Genomic DNA, 21,127 nt, shown 5'->3' with positions numbered 1-21,127 from the left:
GTACGTCGCTACAACGAATATGGTCCGGACCAGTGACGTCGTCACAATGTAACTGTGTTAGCTGGGATCAAACTGATCTGTGCCAGCTATGATATAGTACTCACATAGGCCCCGCAGACGGTATGACCAAACACATAAAAGTCAAAAGACTTGCCAAACAGTCTGACTGCTAAAAACATTTATGCAGACTGTGCAGAGTTGTCCTCGACTGTGATAGAGTCAGCAAAGGCTTCTCGGCTGAGTCAAAAACATGTTTAGTTGAGTTGTGAGTCACGAGAAGGCGAGCAGGGAAGAACAACCTGTGTCCAGAGGTGTAAAAAGTACTCAAAAATGTTACTCAAGTGAAAGTACAAGTACTGAGTGAAAATTTTACTCAATTAAAAGTAAAAGTATCTGGCCAGAATCATACTTGAGTAAAAGTAAAAAAGTACTACATTAAAATTGTACTTGAGTATTAAAAAAGTAAAAGTAACAGCAAGAACGAAAACTAGAGATTCTTGTTTAAGCTTTTAATCTCTAAAAACATGAAGTGAATGAACCACATACAAGGTTTCATCCTCCTTTAGAACTGTTTGTGTTTAATTGTATTTAATTATCAAACTATAAGACTACTACCTAATGCCAGTATGCAACATGCTACTCAAAGTTGCAAAACCTTGGATTTAACTTGAGCAGAAGCTGATTTTCAAAATTGTGAGTGCCAAGCCTAGCTCTTTTGGGGCTAAAAATCAATCCTGCAGTGCCTGAAACACTGGTTGTCTGAAACACAGGGCAAATATCCATCCAACTCTTTGCTGGCTTCATGTGTTGTCTTTTTCAAAGAAGTGAAAAAATCTTCATCATCAGATGATCTGTTGGCCATGGGTGCTCTTGATTCTGTGGCTGATTTTTGACTTCCGTACAGTGGGTACGGAAAGTACTCAGACCCCCTTAAATTTTTCACTCTTTGTTATATTGCAGCCATTTGCTAAAATCATTTAAGTTCATTTTTTTTCCTCATTAATGTACAAAGATTAATAAATCTGCAAAAATGTCAACAATTCTGTGTTTTTCTGTCAATATGGGGTGCTGTGTGTACATTAATGAGGAAAAAATGAACTTAAATGATTTTAGCAAATGGCTGCAATATAACAAAGAGTGAAAAATTTAAGGAGGTCTGAATACTTTCCATACCCACTGTAATTTCCAGATCAACAAAGAGTATAGAACCCAAGAGGCGACACTCTGATACTTTTTAGGCAACAGTCACTAGATGGCGCTCCGGTAGCGCGGCCGCCATTATGGGGTGAAAATATTAACTGGACCATTGAATCCTTCACATCTTACGCACCCAAAATCGGTGAATTTCACTGCCAAATCAGAAGCACAGTAGAACAGTTTTTTAAATTAAGTCACCAGTAAATTGTATGGCTCCCACAGTAAATGTTGTATTGTCTTATATACGTTTTATTTTACCAGTTGTGGAATCCAACCATTCATCCATCTGAGGTAACGTAGTTAGCCTACTTTATTGAGCATTTCCATTTTATGAAACTTTACACATTTATTAATAGTAAATTAATAATTAATACATTTAAGATCATCATGTTTGCAGTGAACAATATATTTCAGACCTAGTGGAGTAATAATAATAATAATAATATATAGGTCTGAATTGAAATAAGCTATATTGTACGTTTTAATGGATCATGCTACAAACATAATGATCTTATGATCTGCTGTGTCCATTATCGCATAATTCCCACTTTTGGACACTTTTGCTTCAATGGACATTAGACAACACTGCAAAATCAAGCTGTTACATTCATATATTTATTGTCCAACATTCTCAATTTTTCTGATGCATGTCATAATTTAATTTCATATGTCGGTATTAATTCAGTGTTTATAAGTCTAATACTAATACTAGATTTTTTAAAGAGTTTTAACCCAAACTGACTGAGAGCAAAAAGGTTTTGTGAAAAAGTTTTTTTTTTTTTTTTTTTTTAACAAAGCAGCTGATATTGCCATAGAAACTAGTGGACTGCCAAGTCGCCTTCACCCCAAAATGGCGGAAATGCAAGGCCGCTGCTGGCGCAGGTGTTGCAATGGAACATTCTGTTGAGTGTCGCTTCTTGTTAGTGTATATTCTTTGAGGTCAAGGTGCTGTGCATTGTGGTAATTGATGCAACATGACGTCACTTCCAAAGGACCAATGAACATGACTGACCAATTTCATGGAATGTGAAAATGAATCTCATTGAATAAATAACCTTTAAATTAAACTGGTCATCAGCACAATTCAATTGGTTTGGTAATAGCAAAAGAAAATAGAATGAAGTGATCTCCAAAAAATAAGTACTTTTTGACTGTAAATAAAATTGTAAGGAGTAAAAAGTACTCTTTTTTTCTCAAAAAATGTAATCAAGTAAAAGTAAAAGTATTGATTTTTAAATGTACTCAAGTAAGGTAAAAATACCCAAAAATAATACTTAAGTACAGTAATCAAGTAAAATTACTCAAGTACTTTACACCTCTGCCTGTGTCGAACATTAGCCTCCTTCAGTCTTTTTCTCACAGCGTTGGAAGCTTGACGCTGTTTCAGAACCTCTGAGGTGAAGTCGGGAAAGATGAGAATGCGCAGTCGTTGTATGTCAAAGGTGAAGACAGCCACGCAAGACGTAGAATCTTCTCTTTATCAGGATAATGATGCAGTCTGGCCACCATAGTCCGAGGACGGGACTGTGCATTACCAACCGGGCCCGTACGATGGGCTCGGTCAATCTTCGGAGGTTTTGGAAAATTCAGCAAGAAAGTCAGCAAGAAACTGAGTCAGGTGGCCCTTCTCCACTTTTTCAAGCAGACCAATGATCTTAATATTTTGCCGCCGCGAGCGCCCTTCAAGATCATCTAACAAAGATGTCAGAGATTTACATGTTTCGAACCAGTCATGACAATGAGCCTCAAGTTCAGAAATGCAGCCCTCGTAATCTGCACTGGCCTTTTGGAGTTCCGTAACTCGCGAAGTAACTTCCCGCAGCGTCGCCAAAGCCTGAGACAGCGTAGATTCCAAAGAATCTTTCATTCATGGAGCCGTTCATTTATTTGATAGCCTCCATAATGTCAGCGAGGTTAACAGGGTCCGTGGGGCTAGCAACGGCCTGTGCATCGCATGACTGACGCCTTGTTCACCTAAATCCTCAGCTGATTTATCTCCTTTCTTTGATTTAGGCTTAGTCATAATGTCTGCGATCATTAAGGCTGACAATGAGCAAAAATTAACAGTAGAATATTGTTAAAAAATAAAGAATAATCGAGGGAAATGAAGCACACATAAAAAATACGTCTACTCCATGCGGTACTCGCTGGTGCCCCCGTGATAATTCAGCTTTAATATTACATTTAGTTTATTACAGAAGAGCATAATAAAGAAAAGTGCCTTTCAAACATAATGTGAAGTTATTACATTTTGCTTTATTACATTATGAGTTGCTCACATATTTATTGAAATGTGTCATTTAAAAACAATCTTCTCACAGATCCATCCTAATACTCCACTACATGGATAATCATTCCATCCTGCTGAAGAAGTCATAGCACAGTCTTCATCATTGTAATTATCAGGCTGTCCAGACCACCAGAACCTGAAAGAACAGATCAGCATTAGATGTTCAGTGCTGCTTTCTGTGTGATATGATACTGACTGTGAGATATGATCATTTATTAGAGAATAATCAGTTTAATTCAGTGATTTCTTACTCATAGGTCATGTTGGTGCCATCAACCCATTTCCATCTACCCTCCACATCACTGTCAGTCAGACCAATCCAGAAACCATAATAACTAACATGGATCATTCCAGATGCTATCATGTTCTTAACAACATGCTGTGAACGATAACACATTCATATCATAAATTGACAATAAACATTTCAGCAGACTGTCTCTCTCTTTGCAGCTAAACACCACAACACACACACAAGCCATGGTCTCACTTTTTATAGCTACGTATATTTACATTTACCAAAACAGAAAAAAAAAACTTTTTGGTACATTTGCATAGATGCTGAAATGTAAAATATTGACATATTGACAACATATCAGGCTAACATAAGTGTTTATTATTACATATTTACAGCTATAGAGACATCAAATATTTACTAATCTTTTATATCATATATATATTTGTATAGTTACATTTTTACCATTTTATAGACATATTTTAAATGCCTGAACCCTTACCCCACATGTCACCCCATGCAAACATATCTCTATTCAAGTGGAAACATTGCATGCCAAACCAGTGACCAAGTATTTCTCTGGTAGCAAATTTTGGATTTGTCAGAAGTGTGGGATTTGACGTTTGCGGTCACTACTGAGGATGGAGACAATGGTTGTTAAATAAAGGCTTGAATTCAGGTCTACAATCATATGGATTCCAAAGATTTGGATTACAGCACACAAACAAAATGCTCTTTTGCTTTTTATGATCAATTTATGTTTTCTAGTTTGTACTGTATTTTGTGGTCATTTTTGGAGCCATAGCAATATGTTGAGAAAACTCCTTGTCCCATGTCAGACAAAAGAAATATTACACAAGTAATGCTTAAACAATTGCAGAAATGTTATTCATTTTAAGGTTTTTAAATATAGTCTTGTTTAACATTTTGCAATATTTTGAAACGAGTTGGCAGAATCACACAGAACAGAATGAAATGTTATCATTTCAAATCAAGTAAATGTGTCAACTGATTTAAAACAATTTCATTGATCATAAATAGAATAAAATCAACTGATTATTTCCATGAAATCAGTATTCATAAAAGTATTTGGAAAGTATCTGGAAAGTTATTTATTTGTACAAGCCCAAATCCAAAAAAGCTGGGACATTTTGTAAAAAAGTCATTTGTTAATTCTCTTTTAACTTTATTTAACTGACAAAAGTACAGAGAAAAGATTCCAGTGTTTTTCAGTGACCAACTTCATTGTATTTTGTAAATATAAACAAATTTTAATTTTGATGGCTGCTACACACTCCAAAAAAGTTATGACAGAGGGAAAATAAAAGTGAAAATCCAGGTTGAACTGTTTTAAAACAGTCCACAATTAACAGGTGAATAAGGGTATCATGTTTGGGTGTAAAAGAGCTTCTTAGTCATTGCAAGCAAAGATGGGTCATGGCTCACTATTTTGTGCCAAATGTCATGAGAGAAAAAACAATTCCAAAATCACATTTCTCAATGCAGGATTGCAAAGATTTTAGCTCTTCCAGCATCTACCATACATAATCAAATTGTTCAGTGAAAACACAGGAAATCTTTTCTTTGTACTTAAATAAAATTGAAAGAGAAATCACAGATTCAATTTTATTCCATTTTTATAAAATGCCCCAACTTGTATGGATTTGGGGTTGTGCATAATTTTCAATTTAGATGCTGTCATGTCAACACTGAAAAAAAAAATGACTTAAAATCCTCGTAACAATTTGGACTAACACATTTAAAGTAAATTTGACTTATACTGCTCTGCACAACTTACCTGTTATAATCAAGTAAAGTCTACTAACTATTGAACTTAACATTCATAAAGAAATTAAGCAAATATTACTTGATTATATTTAATTTATTTAATTTCACATATAGAATTAAGTAAAACTACTTAACTAAGTTAAGTAAATTTAACAAAATTAACTTTTGTAGGGCCTCGTTTACCAAATGACGTTATCAACAGGGAACATGACCAAATAAGGCTTAATTTGACTAAGGATTCATTCGCTGACCCCAGAATCCCCGGGGGCACTGGATAGCTCCTAATTCCAGCTAGTCAGCATTAAGAGAAGTGGTAACGTGACTTAAGAACAGAGAATATCTGTTCTGAGGCCTTCCTGATCACATTACATTTATAGACGCTCACAAAACCCTTTTGTATCAAACAAACAGAACAGGAAACACTAATTAAACGGACCTGAAAAGAACAACGGATCCATAGAGACCTCCTCCTGATTAGGAGTCCGTTTTGACCCGGTCACTTGTGACTCTGGTCGCTGTTCAATGACTCTATGCTTACAGACTCAATCTTCAATCTCAAAAGGACAATTGTTGATCATTTAAAATATTAACTATATTCAGAATAACACATGTTATGATGTGATTACTAACATGTTGGATTCGATGCATTATATGTTTGTATTCCCTTATGAATTTTCTTTCTCTGGTAATCATTGTTTTAATTAGGTCAGTCTAGTAATATGTGTGTAAGAAGTGTGTCATGTTTGAGCTCTAAATACAGAATTTATAATTCTCTGTAATTCTGTGTGAATGAAACATTGAAATTAGGTATCAGGAAGATATTAGGAAACGTTATAAAGTTGTTAATAAAACAGGAGAATGTTCCGCGGATATCACGCGATGTAATAGGTTGTTTGCACATGACGTCACAGCAGCAGCGCGAATGAGTCTGGAGGGCAGGGAGTGATGTTTCTATATAGGAATCCTATCAAAAACTCAAAATTCGCATGTTTTGCGTCGTTTATGGTTGCTCAAATCGATAAAATTGAGAACCCAGAAGGTGTTTATATAATTTACATAACTTATACCATTTTTTATAACTTATTTCGTTTTTTAACTTTAAAAGTTGTCACCTTTTATAGCGTTTTGCGTCTGCTGATACTTAAATATGGATAGCTGCTTACCTTTTTGACTTGGTTAAATATTCACATTCTTCATGCTATCGTTTGTAGGGAGGAGAAGATATTTTATCCTATTTAATTATAATTTGGTATTTTCACTTTAAGTTTTGTAGAATTCTGTTCACAATGTTGATCTGGTTACCATGAGAACAGTGTTGCGCTGCTGCTTCAGCCATCATATGGTACAAAATGTCCAAATAAAATAAATGTGTTCAACAAGCTGACAGAAGTCGATCCATTTATTTGTTGGAAGCGTGTAAATGTAACTAGTTTTATTGTTGTTTTTGTAAATACCCAGCAAACATTCGGACGTCTATTGACCGTTGAAAAGACGTCCGTCTGACACGTCCCGTCATGGTTGAAAAATAGTTCCAAAATGAAAGTTGAACCGACGTCTTTGACGTCTTCTGGAAGTGAACTGCACGTCTTTTCTGCACGTCCATAGACGTCTAAATGCGTCGTCTTCTGGACGTGTAAATGTGTCCTCTTCTGGACGTCTAAATGTGTCGTCTTCTGGACGTGCAAATGTGTTGCTGCATATTTTAAGTGTATATATAAGCCTTATTATAAAATAATCACACACCCATTGTGTAACATCGTGAAAGGCAATTAATTATGTCTTGAGGTTTAACTTGACAAAAGGTCATCACAAATAATAGGCTAGTGACAATGCCCCAAAATTTTTGCGATACCCCTACCGGAGGTAGAACTAAACCCAACAATGTTTTTCCTCATCTCTAAGGTGTCCCATATGTGAAATGGATTCTTGGCTAAAAATATTTTACTGCTAAGATTGTTAAATTAACAGATATTGTTATACACCCCAAAACCAAAAAAGGACTAAAATATAGCCTGTCCGTATGGGAGTTAAGGCATATAAACTAGTGCAGATCAATCACACAAGCTCTGAGAGCTTTGAAACTTGACATGTTTGTAGTCAGGAAGTTGATTTAACTACTAGAAAAGACTGGATGTGAATATCTTGATGTATGGAATAAATAGAGACATATAAACACATACCTAAAATAAGCGGACATGCACAAATTGAATATTTATGCAGAATGTTTTCATTTACTTTGTGGTTGCTTAGCCAAGGATTATCATAGAAACACATATGATGGCTTTTTGGAAAGGTGGGGTTGTGCTGAATCCAGCAATACCAAATACGAAAATATAGCATGACAAATCAGGGTGTTGTGTCACTCATTGTTTGAGGTGTCTAAAATGAATGAAAATGGAACACATAATTTGACATAATTTAGTCCAAAGCCCATTATCAGTGGTGAGAAGAATGTTAAGAAATTCATTGTTACTGCAAAGTAAGTTACATTAGGAAAGTGCTGATCTATATTTATGATACATTTAATAATGATACACAGTATACTATACAATTCATATGAAACACAGATCCAATTGAATCAGGTTATCATCGGAATGGAACATCTTTATTAAAAAATGTATATCCACTTGAGTTTTGTTTTGGTCAAGTCATAACTGAATAATGGAAAATAATATTGTTTGCTTTTATCAGTCCAGACCAGCAGTGGGCAGTAGAGCCTACACTACTTCACCCGATTGGTGTGATCTTTGAGTAAATAAGAACAAGATATTAAATATATTTAATTTGAGTTTTTGATTGGTCTAGTGAGTTGACTACTGTTAGGCTAATAGTTGGATCCAGCTGTAGCTAGCTACTTGATTGTCTTTATTGATATCTTCATAATCAGACAGGTAAATCATTACAAATATTATGTCAAATGAAAAGGCTGACCTAGTCTAATACAAGTAGCTAAATAGCTAGTTGTAGAAACTGATTAGCCTAGCTAAAATTACTTAGCCCTCTGACTAATGTTGTGTGTGTAATTCAACTTGATTTGCATTTCAGTGAAAATTCTGAAATTTATATAATTTTTCCTTTTCACTAGTCTCTTGAATTATGGAGAATGTCTTACAGACATTGGATCCAAAGGTTTGTATAATTTGTGGGAAAGATTTTGAAAAGGGCAAGAAAAAAGATCCCTATGTCCAAAACCCCACAGTAGAAGGCCTCCAACGCATACTTACACTTGCTCAGCAGAGAGATGATGATGTCCATAAAACGCTGGCTCCATATACAGATGACATACTTTCTTCCAAAATCAAAGTTTCATATCATGTATCATGTAGAGCGAACTACTGCAGTAAGACAAAAATCAGTGAGCAGCAGCAAGTTGCAATTGTTGAGAGTGAGAGCACATCTGCACCAAGAAGGCTGAGTAGGGCTGATACAACATCATTTAAAATACGGAGAGATTGTTTCATTTGTGGGAAGGCCAGCTCTAGACCAGAACCTCTGATAGCCATTTCGACTGGTACAGGCGCAAGTACCAGAGACAAGGTCCTTCGGGCAGCTTCTGAAAGGCTTGATGAAGATGTACATCTTCGAATTCTTTCATGCCCAGATCTCTTTGCATATGATGCCAAATACCATAAAATGTGCCTTGCACACTACATCTCTGAAAGAAATATAGCAGCTGCCAGACGAAGAAAAGAATCAGAAAAGCAGACCAATGTCTATGACAAAGCCTTTATTAAGCTCACTGAAGACATTGATAAAACAGTATTGTCCAAATATATGAAAGTGAGGACTCTCAACTCTTTGACTGATAGCTATGATAACATACTAAAGACCATTGCTGTGGAAGAAGGTGTGTCCACAGTTCAACACAACAAATATAGATCCTGGAAACTAAAGGAAAAGCTGATACAGCATTACAAAGACAGGCTTGTATTCGTTCCACGTCCAGGACAGTCAGATCTGATCTGCTCAGATAGTATGACCATAGGTTGTGCACTGAGGGAAGCTGCTAAACTCACAGAAATAACAGTAGACTGTGAGACAACACTTTCACAGACAAGTCAGAGTCTTTCCGAAATCCAAATATTACACAGGGCTGCAGACATATTGAGGAAAAGCATGGAGCAGGTAGAACATGACAGTCAATCATATGTCAGCAGTGACCGTCTATCACGTCTCCATTGCAGCAAGTATGTACCCAACATCCTGTATGACTTTGTCAACTGGTGTGTTGATTCACATGCCCACAGAGATTACCAAACATGTGATGATGACCCAGCTTCAAAGGACAATCTGTGTGTTATCGCAATCTGCCATGATCTTATTGGACAGAGCTGTCACATCCATACGCCAATCACACTGGGACTTTCCATTTTGATACATCATGAGTTTGGTAGTAAGACACTCATCAATGAGCTCAGTGCAATGGGGCACTGCGTTTCCTATACAGAGGTTAGGCACTTCCTCACATCTGTGGCAGCAGACCAGATATCAAGGACAGAGAGTGGTGTCTACATCCCAACTGGCCTCACTGGAGTCGCTGAACATGGAATTGTTGATGCAGCCATCGACAACTTTGACCAAAATGAAGACACCCTGGATGGGAAGCGTACAACTCATGCTATGGCGTCTGTTGTGTTCCGAAGAGGCCAAGTCTCCACAGCAGATAAATGCCTAGCACGGGTACCACAGAGGTCCCTCACCACCTTAAACACGTTTGATATGAATGGAGATAAACTTTACAGGTACATTTTGTCCATTCTTTTTTCTCTGAAATCTATTTTTATGTTGTTTTTGTTTTCATGTTATGGTATTCGCTTAGTCACATGAACTGCTAAAGATTAACACAAATTAATGTTCAATTTGAATGTATGTTGTGAGGTTTTAAAAGTAATTTGATATTCAATGCATATGATCATAAGCTTATCCTCTCTGTGATTACAGATACATCAAATCTACAAAGCGACCCGAACCACCTGAACTTGCCCAACCTGAGTTATTGCACACAAACACAACAATCTCTAAAGCAGCTGAAGACAGAGATCTGGTATGGAAGCTGACCCGAAATGTAACTAAGAATCAGCAGCATGTCCCTGCTTGGTCTGCATTTAATGCCTTCATGTCAGACACTGCTTGTTCAGTAGCCAGTGTACTCTACCTGCCCTTCATAAGAGAATCACCCTCAGAATTGTCCACCATCTACACATCTATGATACGACTTGTACAGCTTGCTGCAGAACTGGGACAGCACCATATTCTTGTGACAGCAGACCTTGCAATTTATAGTAAAGCACAACAGATCTTGTGGAGCAAACCATCGCCCTTACAAGGAAAGATCACAATGAGACTGGGAGGTATGCATATCACGATGGCTTACCTAGCAAGCATTGGAAAGCTCTATGGCGATGGTGGACTCTTTGACATACTAACTGAGTCAGATGTGTATGCAGAGGGAACAGCTCGAGAGTTGCTTCAAGGGAAACAGCTGGCAAGAGGAGTAAGAAGCATAAAGCTAGCCTCTGAGGCTCTGTTCAGGCTCTTCTGGCAAGCCATGCAATCATGGCTTGAAAAACAAGGCCAATGTGCAATGACTGAAGCACAAGAGCAAATCCTACGAGATGTACAGCATGCATTTCATGGTAATGACAAGGCCACCGCTCAACAGCTCATCAGTGAGGTGGAAACTGAACTTCCTGAGATCCAGAAGAGAATCCAGATGTTCATAAATGAGGGAGTTAAGCAATCTGCAACCTTTGGATACTGGTTAATGTTCCTCAATGGTGCTGATCTATTGCTAAGGATTCTTCGTTCAGAGCGTGAAGCTGACTTTCAACTTCACCTGAATTGCATGTGTGAAGTGATGCCTTGGTTCAGAGCTGCTGGCAGGACCAATTATGGCAAGTACATGCCAGTCTATGTTGCAGAAATGAAAGCACTTGAACATGAACAACCAGAAGCATACAAATTCATGCAGCAAGGTGGGTTTGTTGTTCGCCGGTCTGAGCATCAAAGTTTCAACTGTGTGGCTACTGATCAGGCACTGGAGCAAACCATTAATCGAGAAGGCAAGAGTCAGGGTGGGGTTGTTGGCTTCACATTACGAAAAGGAGCTCTCACAAGATGGTTGATGACAAGACATGTGACCACAGCATATGTGGATGCCATGAAAGAGCTTTGTGACACTGATGATCAGAGCTCGAAAGCACACAAGGAGCATGGAGCATCCAGAATGGACAGAGATGAAAGAGACATACAGAAGATAATGGAAGCTGTGGAGCAGAGGCAGAATCCCTTTGATCTTGATAGCATTCCCGAGGAACTGATCAACATTGCAAGTGGTCAGGTTGCATCTGAGAAAGTTGCAAAAGAGCTCTCAAGCTTCCTCCAAGATGGTGCGAAGCAGAATGCTATCTTTATTGAACAACGTCTGGCAAAATCAAAAAGAACAAAGAGCTTCTGGGAGCCAGAGAAAAGAAACCAGTGTGCAACCTTCAAGGACATGAAAACATCAGTTGGAGTCAGCATATCTAGAAAGGTTCACATGGACTCAGACGTGCTCTTTCGAAGATTACTGGCTGTCTCCAAGCAAAGAGAGGTGTCCATGGAGACTGTGATGTCTCACGAACTCGCAGCGGTCCCACCCTCTTTGTTTTATGATGATGGAAGCATGAGGAAAACAACAAAAGCTGACCTGGCCAAAAAACTTGAGGCTGTTGTTGAAGAGACACAGCAGCTGCCAAATGTTAAAGAACCATCAGCATATATCATTGATGGCATGGCTCTTCTACAGAGTCTCAGTGATTCAGCCTTTCAAACGTTCAATGACCTAGGTGAGTGTGTCTGGAAAAAGATCACAACTTTAATGGGAAAGGAAGGTAACAGCTGTGTTGTTATAGTGTTTGATAGATATGACCACCAACACTCAGTCAAAGATCTTGAAAGACAAAGAAGAGGCACCATTCACACCAGCAGACAAACACATATCATCACAGGACAAACAAGGGTTCCAAACTACAGAAAATACCTCAGGATCAGCGGAAACAAGGCTGCTCTATGTAGCTTTGTCAGCACCTACATCACCAGTACTGGGCCAACAAGAATTTCTTCAGGGAACACGGTCATCTTGGCAGGTGGCTTTGAAAATGGTCAGGAGGTTAAAAGGGTTAGCAAGTCAGGCATTGAATGCTTGAAAGATCTTTACAGTGACCAGGAGGAGGCTGACACAAGGCTGGTGTTACATGCAATACACCTTGCACAGTCACATTCTCGTCTAATTGTCAAATGTGATGATACAGATGTACTAGTTTTGCTTCTGTACTATTCAAGCAAAGGGATGTTTGGATCCTCAGCAGTGTTTATGCACTCTGGACATGGCCTTAAGGAAAGATTCATTCCTATCTGTTCGATCGCTCAGAAGCTTGGATCAGTGCTTTGTGAGTGTTTACCTGCATGCCACGCCCTCACGGGTTGTGACACCACAAGCAGTTTGTACAGAATTGGGAAGGCCACTGCCCTCACAAGACTGAAGACCCATCTTTGTGAGTTACAGGAAATGACCAAATTTGGACTCTCTGGTAGTCTGGAAGAGGCTTTGCCTGTGGCAAGAAGGTATGCCCTCCTCCTGTATGGCCAAAAGAAAAAGGTGGATGGGTATCCTTGCACCAACCTGGATGAGCTGAGGTACACACTAGCATCTACCACAGATTTGTCAGCAGCAAATCTACCCCCAACAGAAGATGCCTTCCAGCAACATGTGCTGAGAGCCTTGTACCAAACAGCAGTGTGGCGTCACAGCCACCTGGCCAAACCTCTTCTCTGGAACCCAGTTGGCAGAGGATGGAGGCTCAGAGAAGATGGGTGCATTGAACCTGTGATGTTCCAGAAGGCACCAGCACCTAAAGAAGTTAGAGACATCACCCACCTCTACTGTAAAGACGGAAACTGCAACGATGCCATCAAATGCCAGTGTCTTTCAGTGGGCTTGACCTGCACAGAGTTTTGCTCTTGCCCTTTCCCAGACTGTCCAAATATGACCCACTTTGTCACTGATGACAATGTGGATGAGTGACAGTGGTGTGTTGCAGTTGTAACATCATGGGGGGCTAACCAAAAGCAGTTAATGTTCCAAATGGTTGCTGCTAGAAAAAAAAAAAAAAAAAAAAAAAAAAACAGCCTGAGAAGACAGGGCTCATTCCCCCACAGAGTGTTTGTTTAGTTAGATTGCCATTTGTTTGATTTAAGACAGTAATTTAATTTGTATCATGTGAAATTAAGTTATAGTTTTATTAAAAGGCTCATTAAGGTCAAACTGCAATCCTGACTCCTGGTCTCCTGTTTGTGCTATGGTAAGGTACAAGGTGCCATATGAAATATTTCATTATTAGATGTATCTTATATTTGAATTTCTTAACATTCTTCTCACCACTGATAATGGGCTTTGGACTAAATTATGTCAGTGTTCCATTTTCATTCATTTTAGACACCTCATACAATGAGTGACACAACACCCTGATTTGTCATGCTATATTTACATATTTGGTATTGCTGGATTCAGCACAACCCCACCTTTCCAAAAAGCCATCATATGCGTTTCTATGATAATCCTTGGCTAAGCAACCACAAAGTAAATGAAAACATTCTGCATAGATATTCAATTTGTGCATGTCCGCTTATTTTAGGTATGTGTTTATATGTCTCTATTTATTCCATACATCAAGATATTCACATCCAGTCTTTTCTAGTAGTTAAATCAACTTCCTGACTACAAACATGTCAAGTTTCAAAGCTCTCAGAGCTTGTGTGATTGATCTGCACTAGTTTATATGCCTTAACTCCCATACGGACAGGCTGTATTTTAGTCCTTTTTTGGTTTTGGGGTGCATAACAATATCTGTTAATTTAACAATCTTAGCAGTAAAATATTTTTAGCCAAGAATCCATTTCACATATGGGACACCTTAGAGATGAGGAAAAACATTGTTGGGTTTAGTTCTACCTCCGGTAGGGGTATCTCAAAAACTAAAGCACTTTTTGACCATTTGTCACTAGCCTATAACACATTATTTGTAGACATAAGCAAAAAAGAAGCATGTTCTGATTTAGCACAATTTATTTTTTGGAACGGTTTCTGTTAACCAAATTAAAACAAGTACAAAATCCTGAATTATATAAAGGGATAGTTCTCCCAAAAATGAAAATTCTGTCATTTACTCACCCTCATGTTTCAAACCTCTATACCTTTCTATGTTCTGTTGATCACAAATATATTTGGAAGAATGTTTGTAACCAAGCAGATCTCACAACCCATTAACTACCATTATAGAAAAAAAATATATTATGATAGTTAAGGCGGCGAGATCTGCTTAGTTACATTCTTCCAAATATCTTTGTGATCAAACGAAATTAGAAAGTTATACAGGTTTGAAACATGAGGTTGAGAAAATGAACATTTTCATTTTTGGGTGAACTATCCCTCAAACACATTACAGTGGTTTGGCTCATTGTTTATATCCTCCACCCCCAGCTCTTCCTGGAGCGTGCTTGAGGTGTTCCCCCATTGCTGCATATACTCTTGATTGCATTACCCCATAAACTAAAAGTGTCTTCACAGATATACTATTAACTCCCATCAGTTTCTTTTCTTTGTTTTTGGAATATCCCCAGATTTGTTACTATCTTTTGTTAATGCATGTTTTTTGCAGCACAGTTTTTGCAATTATGGTGATCGGATATATATCTGTTTTACATGTATATGCATACATTCCATGTTCAACGAATAGACCAACATAAAACAGATTGAAATAATGACTAAAAATCAGTTATTTAAACAAGATAAATTAAATATATTTACTTTGTATAGCCTACAAATCATGTATTTCATAAAGAAAATTCTTTTTTTCCCCTGCTAGTCTTGCTTGACGAGACGTGTAAACGACGTCAGTGGACGTGTTTTCACAACCGTGACTAGACGTGTAAACGACGTCAGTGGACGTCTATTCACAACCTCTTAAAACCCTCTTAAAAACTACTTGGTGCACTTTAATTAGTTATTGCAGTATTAACCAAGGTGTAATCACAGCTTTTGCACATTGAACAAGGATTTCACAGAGGGTCATGATGGACGTGTAATGCACGTGTAAAAGACGTCACCTAGTGACGTCATCTCACAACCGATTTACAACAGGGTATATATTGAACTACACGCAGCTAAAAGTCAAAGTAACAATTATACATGCAACCCCCTTGAACTATAGACATGTACAAACATATCTGAATGCATTTTTAGGAAATGTTCTGTGTTACATATTTTTACCGATTTATGCCGTCCTACCGCGACTATTTTTGGCCGGGGACACGACGTCGCCGTCGGACCAATGTTTGCTGGGTATTCACTTTCCCATATGACCACGGAGGAGAATCGGAGGGTTACGTTCAGGACACAGACACGCTGTATTTTTGCATTTATTTCAACAAATGACAACCAAAATCAAACCCATAGAAGCTCGTGAACAGTTTTGAAGTGGCTGTGCACAAGTTTTAATCATTCACAAGCCGAGTGATCATACTCTAAAACAATGTTAATTATTACACAAAAACCAAATACAAAACTCAGCAAAGTATGTGATTATTTTGAGTGAAAGGCAGTGTGTTTATTTAGTGACATTATTACATTTCCTAGTCGTCTTCCCTCACCTTCTCAACCAAGGCGAAAATTTTATTACCGTCCATTTTTTTTCCACGAACGATATATCGTGAGTTCCTATTACAATTCTCGATTCAGCATAAATGACCTACAATGGCGACATTTTTCACAATCACAACAGAAAATCAAAATACTGCTCTAACTTCACTAGCAGAAAGGCAGCGCGATATAAACAAACCCAGACTAGAACTGAACATGGCGTGACGGCAGCTTCACATCCTCTATATCTGCCTCCTCAATGGCAGGAAAGTCTTTTAATTCAGCGGAAAAGTCGCTCCTCTTCATAACATAATGATCGCGTCCAACATATGTTGTGATTTTCTGTTTACCTTTCTAAACCAGCAAAGAAAGGACTTTTCCCCATCTCTTCCATTCTAATTTTCACTGCTTGCCCTCCACGGGAACTTCGCACGTCACCAGAACCACGTGACTGCAAACAACCTATCAATAGAGGGTATGCATCGACGTCACTTTCCCGCCGAAAGCGCGCTCCCTCAGCTGAACTGAGTGGCAAAAGAACCTGCTGCGTGACTGGATTTAATAGGGGAAACTGCGAAAACGCGAGTAAAACAAATGAATTACAATAAAGGTTGGAATTGAATGTGTTCCTTACAACTTGTCAAATAAACCTAATATCCATGGATATTGACATGCAGCCAGGATTCGTGTTTCCTGACATTTATATGTGCCTGATTTCGACGGTGGGGAGACACATAAAGCAAATTTGCCTGTGAATATTTTTTATATAACTACAATATAGGTAGGTTTAAATCCGCGTAATCACTTATATCAATGTTATATCATCATACTGTTCAGCCCTAAAACATATATAGTTTTATAGTATAGTTTTTGTCAGTGTTGTTTATTGAAAAACACCCAATTATGCAGAATATAAGATGGAAAATATTTAATTGATGAGTTGTCAACATAAATATAATAATACAATATATACGGTATGATTTTACCTCAAAATCCAACAATTTGACACAAAATGATAACTGCAAATCCATGTTTGTCTGCCTGGAGTCGAGATATTTCTGTGAATTGCAGTGATCCATTAGCTTTTTTCCCTGTTGCTTTCTGCAGTTTTTACACCTCAGGTTTTGTGTCAAACCTATTTGTACAGTCAATCACAAAGCTCTTTCCCATTTTGGATGTGTTTTGTGTGATTTTTGCGACATTTACGCTGAAAACCATTGCTGCCGCTCAAGGGGCTCGCACACCAGACGCGAAGCTCAGCGCCGCGCCGCGATACGTCTTTCAAATTCGAACGCATTGTTTTATATTTTTTTCTGAGTCGTAGCTGGGCGCCGCGGACAGGCACCGAATGTCGCCGCCGGTGTGTGTACACTCATAGAAAACAATGCGTTTGAATTTTAAAGACGTGGCGAGGCGCTGAGCTTCGCGTCCGGTGTGCGAGCCCCTTCATTTTTTTTGCCACTCAGTGGGCGTGACCGCATTCACATTCGACATCACTTTCCCGCCGAAAGCGCGCTCCCTCAGTTGGACTGAGTGGCAAAAGAACCTGCTGCGTGACTGGATTTAATAGAGGAAACTGCGAAAACGCGAGTAAAAATAACGAATTACACTAAAGGTGGTGTTCCTTACAACTTGTCAAATAAACCTAATCCATGGATATTGACATGCAGCCAGGAGTCGTGTTTCCTGACATTTATATGTGCCTGATTTCGACTCCGGGGAAATACATAAAGCAAATCTGCCTGTAAATATTTGATATAACTACAAGGTAGGTTTAAATCTGCGTAATCACTTATATCAATGTTATATCGTCATATTGTCCAGCCCTAAAACACATATAGTTTTATAGTATAGCTTTTGTCAGTGTTATTTATTTAAAAACACCCAATTATGCAGAATATAAGATGGAAAATATTTAATTGATGAGTTGTCATATAACAATACAATATATACGGTATGATTTTACCTCAAAATCCAACATTTTGACACAAAATGATAACTGCAAATCCATGTTTCTCTGCTGGAGTCGAGTTGTTTGTGTGAATTGCAGTGATCCATTTGCTTTTTTTTCAGTAGCTTTCGGCAGTCTGTAAGTATACCTCAGGTTTTGTGTCAAAGCTATTTGTTTTGTCAATCACAAAGATCTTTCCCGTTTTGGATGTGTTTTGTGAGTTTTTCGCGACATTCACGCTGAAAACCAATGCTGCCGCTCAGTCTTTGTGCCACTTAGCGGGCGTGACCGCAGTCGCAATGGTCGACGGTGACGTCACGTGCATACGCATACGGTAAAAAAATGTATTTTATCTGGCCAAAATATATTTTAAATATATGGTAAATATATGTTACAAACAGTGAAGTTCAATGAAATATATTTTTTGAAACTGAAAATATATTTTGTTTCAACCTTCAAATACTTAAAATATATTTAAACGTATTTCAGGGGCAAGAAAATATATTTATACATAAAAATATATTTCAGGGCGCAAGAAAATACATTTTCAATCTTACAGTTGACAATGCAAATGTGGGTGGAAGAAAGCCTTGCAATCAAAACTATCCATTATGTTAGAAGAATTTTAAACACTTACAGAAAAAATATGAATTTCCCCATATTTTCCACATTGACCACTTTGTTCACATATGATCTTCCCAAAAAATACATCTGTGTAATAGTGATCATGGCACCTCAGAATAAAAATGTGTGTTTTAGTCTATTATTATTAATTAATTATTTATTTATTTATTTATTTAATTTATTGTCAGTAATATAGCGTTTAAATCTACATCAATTACAAATACATAGATGAATAAAATCGCTAGATGTACGATATTAACTGTGACGTAATTTGAATGGGAAACCACTAGCAGCTCACGCTTTTGGAGTACTGCGCATGCGCGTCATTTTGATCTGTAACGATCGTCAGTCAACCGGGAGTTCTCGGAGTAAAAGGTAAGCGCTATAACTTTATTTTTAGTCGTCATTTTTCACATATGTAATGTTAATTGCTACTTTGAATGTATAATGTTTTGTTTTGTCATGTTTTTTTTTTAACTTTATTTGTCAATTTAGTGCCCTGTTTGTTTCATTTGCTCACATGAGGAGACGCATTTGATATTTTCAGATTTCCGTTTTAACGTTAGTTGGTTTTTAATTTGGAAACTACTGAAAACTAACGTTACACACAAAAAACTGTTCAATATTTTTTAAAATTTCAGCTGTAGAGTGTTTGGGAGACCGTGCTGCCTGCTGTTGTCGATCGATGATGCTCACGTGATCCTGTCACTGATAGTGGAGCCTGTAACGTAAGTTTTTTTTTTTTTTTTTTTGCTAAATTTAAATTACGCACACGTTATTCGCTCGTTATTATAGTTAAGGCATATGCTGGTTTGGCATTAATGGCATTCATACGCCCAATTTTTCTACTAATATTATTATTATTAATATTAATACAGCCCAGTTACTATAGTATAATTTTTATTCACTTTCTGCTGAACGACAAACTGTTTTCAATGAACCAGTTGAGCCAGTGATTCAATAACAAAAGATGCTTATTTGTCATGACCTACAGGTTTACATGTGTCATTCATTACTGTAAAAAATCTACTTTTTATTTTCAGTAGCAGAAGCAGAGATGGTTTGTGCAACAGCAACAAGGTGAGAATGATCATGAGACAGTTTAAGAAGTAGAATAATATTTTTAAATTAAGCACTGTTAAGCAAATTATATTATTTTATTGTGTAATTTATGAATTGATATGTTCTCTGCACTTGTGTTAATATCTCTTTCTGTCTGGAACAGGTGCGGGTCAAAACCCATCTGTCAAGACGCTTGTCCACTTGCTGTCCACCCCACCAGCCCAACGATTGTGATGGAGAGCCTCTGACCACAAATCATAGGTACAGGATAATGTTCATAGTCAAGTCATCTTCATTTCTGTAGCATTTTATACAAAACAGCTTCACAGTAATAAACATGAAATTAACAGAATTCAAAATTTAACAGTTGAATTTAAATATAAAGACCAAACTACAGTTTTTTTTTTTTTTTTTTTTTTTTTTTTTTTTGCTAAGAAAAATAAAGTTGTTGTTTCTGATAATACTAAAAAAGGGATACTCCACCCAAAAATGAAAATACTCTCAGAATATGACTTTCTTTCAAATGATGATTTTTGGAAAATAATCCATCTCTGCGAGTGCAAGTGTAATGCTGCGTTCACACCAGACGCGACTTGCGCGAATAAATCGCGCTATTTGCGCGTAGTTGGAGGCTTGAACATTTTGAGTTTACTCGCTTCATTTGCGCGTGAAAATCCCTTCACAACAGACGCGAATTCGCGTCATGAGAGGGGCTCTCCCGCTCCTTTATGTGTCCCAGACTCTCCCACTGCTTTCTGCACACTTCCTCTGAATAAACACAACTTGTCAGTGGGGAAATAATTGTAAATTACAGCGAATAAGCTCAATTGGTCGTCTTTAGTTGGCTTGTAGTCTTAATATGTATCTACCCAGCCAGCAATGACATGTGGGGCCCAGATGAGGGCTTCATGGGCGGCAAATGTGGGCCCCATTATGGGCTTGCACCCGGGATCCACATTGGGGCAAGCCGTGGAAGCCCAGACGTACTAAAAGTGGGACCTGTAAGGGTACTGCATGGGTCTTAATTGGGCAATTCATGTCAGACCCATTTGGGCCCCACCTGCCCAAAGGGGTCCAAAGTGGGCTTTGCAACATGGCTACACAGATGGGCTTTAAATGGGATCTGTAAGAGTCTTATGTGGGTCCTAACTGGGCAATTCATGCCAAACCCATTTGGGCCCCACCTGCCCAAAGGGGTTTAAAGTGGGTTTGCAACCGGGATCCACATGGGGGCCAGCCGTGGATGCCCAGGTGGGTTTTAAGTGGGATCTGTAAGGGTCTTATGTGGGTCTTAACCGGGCAATT

General features: G+C 38.0%; 1 protein-coding gene across 1 annotated transcript; it reads left to right on the top strand.

The window, feature by feature from the left end:
* Positions 1 to 8,023: 8,023 nt before the first annotated feature.
* Positions 8,024 to 13,818, top strand: LOC125253080. Its single transcript, XM_048166832.1, has 2 exons — positions 8,024 to 10,249; positions 10,449 to 13,818. Exons 1-2 carry the CDS (start codon positions 8,604 to 8,606, stop codon positions 13,570 to 13,572), a joined length of 4,770 nt encoding a protein of 1,589 aa, XP_048022789.1. The 5' UTR covers positions 8,024 to 8,603; the 3' UTR covers positions 13,573 to 13,818.
* The last annotated feature ends 7,309 nt before the right edge of the window (positions 13,819 to 21,127 follow it).

Source organism: Megalobrama amblycephala, linkage group LG2, assembly GCF_018812025.1.
Source record: "Megalobrama amblycephala isolate DHTTF-2021 linkage group LG2, ASM1881202v1, whole genome shotgun sequence".
Classification (NCBI taxonomy): domain Eukaryota; kingdom Metazoa; phylum Chordata; class Actinopteri; order Cypriniformes; family Xenocyprididae; genus Megalobrama; species Megalobrama amblycephala.
Note: the sequence above shows the minus strand (reverse complement) of the source record. Positions and strands in the feature narration are given on the sequence as shown.

Excerpts from the sequence above, each read along its gene's own strand:
- LOC125253080 (XM_048166832.1), top strand. The coding sequence starts at position 8,604 with ATGGAGAATGTCTTACAGACATTGGATCCAAAGGTTTGTATAATTTGT. Across the intron at positions 10,250-10,448 it reads AATGGAGATAAACTTTACAG|ATACATCAAATCTACAAAGC; the intron begins GTACATTTTGTC and ends CTGTGATTACAG.